Source organism: Arachis ipaensis, chromosome B02 (genome assembly GCF_000816755.2).
Source record: "Arachis ipaensis cultivar K30076 chromosome B02, Araip1.1, whole genome shotgun sequence".
In the NCBI taxonomy this organism is placed as follows: Eukaryota; Viridiplantae; Streptophyta; class Magnoliopsida; order Fabales; family Fabaceae; genus Arachis; species Arachis ipaensis.
The window spans coordinates 87,185,008-87,190,519 of record NC_029786.2 but is presented as its reverse complement, the minus strand read 5'-3'; the positions used below and the strand labels follow the sequence as shown (position 1 = coordinate 87,190,519).

At 38.4% G+C, this 5,512-nt stretch overlaps 1 protein-coding gene across 1 annotated transcript; it reads left to right on the top strand.

The window, feature by feature from the left end:
- Positions 773 to 3,042, top strand: LOC110267924. Its single transcript, XM_021113783.1, has 2 exons — positions 773 to 961; positions 1,046 to 3,042. Exons 1-2 carry the CDS (start codon positions 779 to 781, stop codon positions 1,211 to 1,213), a joined length of 351 nt encoding a protein of 116 aa, XP_020969442.1. The 5' UTR covers positions 773 to 778; the 3' UTR covers positions 1,214 to 3,042.

Here is a 5,512-nt window from a genome sequence, read left to right as displayed (position 1 = left end):
CTTCTTTTTTCAAAAAATTAAAAAAGAAAACCCAGAAGTTCAATATTTTTTTCTGGCTGAGGGTGAAGCTAGCTTACTCGATGATATGTGATAGAAGGCAATGATAGCTCAAGGTTGTCTGCTTTTGAGTTTGCTTGTTACGCTGCATGTTTATAATGCCAGGTGTCTTTGTTATTGAGATTAGTTGCCACAACATTTCATTGGATTTAAAAATAAAATTTAATTTTGATTCAGAATTTTATACGTGTATTTAACTGTGTGTTATATTATATCAACAAAAATAATTACTTTTTATATTGATTATATAAATAAGTATCTTAAAAACTAAATATAATGATGTGATTGTGTTGAAAATATTGTCATTTGCCTAATATTAGCAGTTTTTTAACCAGTGTTTTATGTCTTAGGATAACAGAAATGTTGTGTTTAAGTGAAAGTAATTAAATTTAGAATAATTGACCATTTGTACCCATGAGAGTTTAGAACGCTGACAAATGTATCCATCGTAGAACGAAACTGACTTTGTAACCATGAGAGATGGGCTCCGTGTGACAAAAATAGCCTGCCTTGGGTTGGCACCTGCTTCGGATATGTAGCGTCCAACGTGGCTCTCCGAACCTCCCAAACATTAATCCACATGGATCTGAACGTTTGTATATGTAGGTAATGGTTGAAATGAAAACCTTAGCAAGTTCTCTTCCCCAATTCGAACCATAACCCCAAATCTGAAACATTGTTGCAATTCAAGCGCACCCAGAGTTATCTCAGAACCCCAGCGATGTCATCACGCAGATTTAACTCAGATGCCAATTTTGGAACTCGCAGCAGTTCTTCCAGTTCGAAGAAGATGAAGGAGAAGAAGCTGGACGGCAAATGTTTCTGTGGGAGGGATGTTGTGTTGATGGAGTCTGGAACGATTACGAACCCTAACAGATGGTTCATCAGATGTCCTCTATGGGCGGTAAGGGACAGCTGTTGTTGTTGTTGAGGTGAGACAATGATTTCTGAGTTTTAGTTGACAAATTTGGGTTTTTTTTTCTCTCAGACAAGAGATTGCAGATACTTTGTTTGGGTGGATGAACTCGAACAAGGATGGGAGGGCGTGGCAAGATGTTTAGCCAAGAGAAAGTTCGAGCATTGTTATGCAACGCTTGATGATGGATTGACTCTGAATACAGGGGGGAAATCTGCAAGCATCCTCAATGATGGCTAAGAAGATAGACAAATTTAGGGTTGAAATTAGGGGTGAAATTAGGGGAATTAGAGTGATGATTATTACTGTTGCACTGGGGGTAGCATTTTGTCTGTTTTGTGAGATGTATTTAGTTATGAAATCATAAGACTTGTAAAATTGGAGTTCTTTGTTCTGTCATAGTTAAAATTTTTGAATGATATTGGCATTATATGGATTGTTTCTAATCTATACTGGTTTGCTTTACATGTGATACATTGATGTAGATACACAATGTTTGAATCTGTTGCTGCAATCTAAAATGATTCTGATAACAAAATGGACATAAATATGTACTTTCTCCTTAAGGATCAAACAGTAAACTGGAAATTAGCAACCTGATAATTTTGCTTTTCAATATATGAGTAAGGACCAAATTGGATGAAGAAAGTGTTGTAACAATAACAATAGTGATATCAAAAAGAGGCAAAAGAAGGCAAGTATATAACTGCTTTAACAAGTAAATTGTTCATTATATATATATGGATGCTGGAGGTTCCAAACATTCTGATATTAGACAAAAAAGTCAAATACTGGCCACTGAATTTACACCCTCCAAAAAAAAGCCTTACTAAGTCATATCTAAGCAATTACATGAAAATGCATCAAAAAACACAAGAGTTATGTATCTCACAAGTGTAAACTAAAAACAACAAAAAGCCAGATTCCAAATTCCCAAATAATAGTCTATGATATTGGGGTCGAGTTACTGCTCCCGCTTGACAGACCATTTTTTCCTCCGCTTGCTCCACATATCCTGCCTCGACCTCTACCTTGACCTCTTCCTCTATCAGATGTGCCTCGACCTGTAGCAGTTGGAGTGACAACTCCAGATGTGGGCATGAACCGCATGAACCGGGTGCTTGTTCCTGCACTAGCACCTTGCAGTGGATGTGGTGTAGTTTGAGAGTTGTGTGTGGATGGAGTTGTTGCTGGCTGGTTGGCAGGTGGTGTACTTGGCTGCTGTCTTTGTCCGGCTGGAGGAGGGCGTTTAACACTTCTCCTTTTAACCTGTTTTCTGGTTGTTGCATTTGTTGCTGGTGGCTGTGGCTGTGCAGTCGGTGGGGGAGGCATTGGGTGAGGCTGCTGCAAACCATAGAACAACGCAGTTATTATCACACAAGGCAGCTTAGTTAAATGACTAAAACAATGCACTTTCCCAGGTTCCAGCCAGAAAAAATTAGACATAGATGCCATTCAAGGTATCAACATTAACCCTCTCTATCTCTGTGACTTCACCACCAATGTAACTAAGCTTCCCACACGGCCCTCTCTCAAACCGTCCTCTATGATTAATACACAGTGTTATATGGATGGTGGCCATTCCTGAAAGTGAAATAAACCAACACATTCTAAGAAAATAGTGCATGTTACTACACCTAACAGACACCATAAATCAACTACTTAAGCACCTAACACAAACCCTAAATCAACTAATCAACTAATTTAGCAATTCTTAACCACGATTTCATATGGTAATGTAATCTGTCTAACTACTCTCAATAACATTTGAAATTAATTAACATTGGCAACAACATACCTCAACTCTCTGCCGACCAAAGGGGGTGACCTCTACACCGTCGGCGACGAAATCCCTAGGTTCGAGCTCTGCTGCCTATTCCTTGCAAGTTCCTCTTTCGACGAAATCCCCTTTCACAAACCCATAGTGTTCTACATTCAAAAGATACAATTACTAGCAAATTTTCAACTAATCAAAGGTGCAACTCATCAAAAATCATAATTATCATTAAGTGTTCCAACATCTCCATCATAATTTTCATGAAGCAGCAAACAGAAGCAACAAAACTGGATTAAAAACAATGGCCACAATATAAAAAAGATTAAAAACAAAAGCCAGAGTGCAAAAAGCTCCATGAAGAAAATAAAATTAAGCCAAATCGAAAAGCATCAGATCGGCAGATCCAAATCAAACACCAATGGCAAGAAGCAATAAGAACAAAGTGGCAGGAAAATAGAAGCAAACAATGGATGAATCATGAATTACCCCTATACTCGTCACTAAATCAAACAGAAGCAACAAAACCCTATTTCTAAACAGATTCATGAAGCAGCAAAATTGAAGCAGCAAAAAGTAAAAATATTCTCCAGCTGCCTTCAACGCCCCAGCCTCAATTTGCTTGCAATGATCATCATTCAATCCCAAGTCACCAATAAACGCATCATAATAGAAAGCCAAAAATAGATTGAAGATTCATCAAACAGAAACCAAAATCATGTAATCCAGATAAACACGAAGCAGCAACTCAAAATCATGTAATCCAGATAAACATCAAGCAGCAACCAAAATCATGTAATCCAGCATGAACAAATAGGAACAGAAACATGAACAGAAAAATCAAATTGAAGCAACAAAACCCTATTTCTAAACAGATTCATGAAGCAGCAAAATTGAAGCAGCAAAAAGTAAAAATATTCCCCAGCTGCCTTCAACGCCCCAGCCTCAATTTGCTTGCAATGATCATCATTCAATCCCAAGTCACCAATAAATGCATCATAATAGAAAGCCAAAAACAGATTGAAGATTCATCAAACAGAAACCAAAATCATGTAATCCAGATAAACATGAAGCAACAACTCAAAATCATGTAATCCAGATAAACATCAAGCAGCAACTAAAATCATGTAATCCAGCATGAACAAATAGGAACAGAAACATGAACAGAAAAATCAAATTATAAACATGTTCTGAACTTCTGATGAACACAGCTAACAAAACATGAACAGATGAACACAGACTTAACAAATCATGAACAGAAAAATCAAAAAATTATAAAATCAAGCACAGAGTAGGCGACGATTGAATAGGAGCCGAGGTGGAAGGCAGAGTATTACCGGCGACGACGGTGGAGGTGGAGAGCTCGGCGACGATGGTGGAGGTGGAGAGCTCGGCGACGACGGTAGAGGTGGCGAGCTGGGCGAGGACGATGGAGGAGACGAGCTCCGCGACGGCGATGGAGGAGAGGAGCTCCGCGACAGCGATGGAGGATAGGTGGGACGACGAAGAGGGGCTGTGGGATGCAGTGGCGATGGCGGTGGCGATGGTGGTGGCTATTAGGGTTCGTCAGAGGGTGAGAGGGTGAGAGTTGAGACTGAGATACTGAGAGGGTGAGTTGAGGATTGGGAATTAGGGTTCGTGGCTTCGTGTTCGTGCATAGCCCACGTGGATTAATGTTTGGGAGGTTCGAAGAGCCACGTTGGACGCTACATACCCGAAGCAGGTGCCAACCCAAGGCAGGCTATTTTTGTCACACGAAACCCATTTCTCATGGTTACAAAGTCAATTTCGTTTTACGATGGGTACATTTATCAGCGTTCTGAACTCTCATGGGTACAAATGGTCAATTATTCTTAAATTTAACCAAGTTCTGTTCTACGTGTTTCGCATCTTTCTTTTTTTCTATGTCGCCGTCTTCATTTCCTTTTTTTACTTTTTTAAAATAAATATAATTTTTTACTAGTAATATAGGAAATAAACATATAATTTTTTTTATGATAAGTACATAAATTTTATGACAATACAGACATAAAGATTTTAAGTTAAATACACAAATTTTTAAAGAAAAAATCGTAAAAAGAAAACACATAAATTTATTAACTATAAACATATAAATGTTTTAAGAAATGATGGTTTATCAGTGGCTAAAAAAAGGGGGTTGAATCTTAGCCCCTTTTTTACTTAATAACACTTGTTGATCTTTTTGCTTTTTATCTCGTACCTAGCCACGAGACTTTTTCTTTTTATCTCGTAACCAGGCAAGAGATATTTTTCAATTTTATCTCCTATTCAGCAGAAACAGAAATGGAGTAGAAGAGAGAGAGAAAATCACACCACGAAGTATCCTTGTTCAGCTGCCAAGTGCAATGCAGCCTACAACCAGTCTCCATCACAACAATGATGGAATTTTACTATAATCATCATGATTACATACACCAATTCTCCCTAGGAACTACCCTTCCTATCCGGGACAAGTCCAGAATCAAAACCCCAATCCTGAACTTGACTTGGCCACCTACCAAGCTTTCAACTACTAAGTGCTAACCCAACTTGCAAGGGGATTCCCACAGAATCATGAAACACAACACAGATGTACAAAGGACCTCTAAGGACATCTATGGCTTTTTCTTTTAATTTTGTATACTCTGTCTTTTTTCGCTCTATGGCTTTTTCATACAAACCTCACTGTTTGCCTTTTTCCATGAGACTCAAGACAGACAAAACTAAACAGAAAAATTACAAAATGAAGAACATTGAAGGAGAAG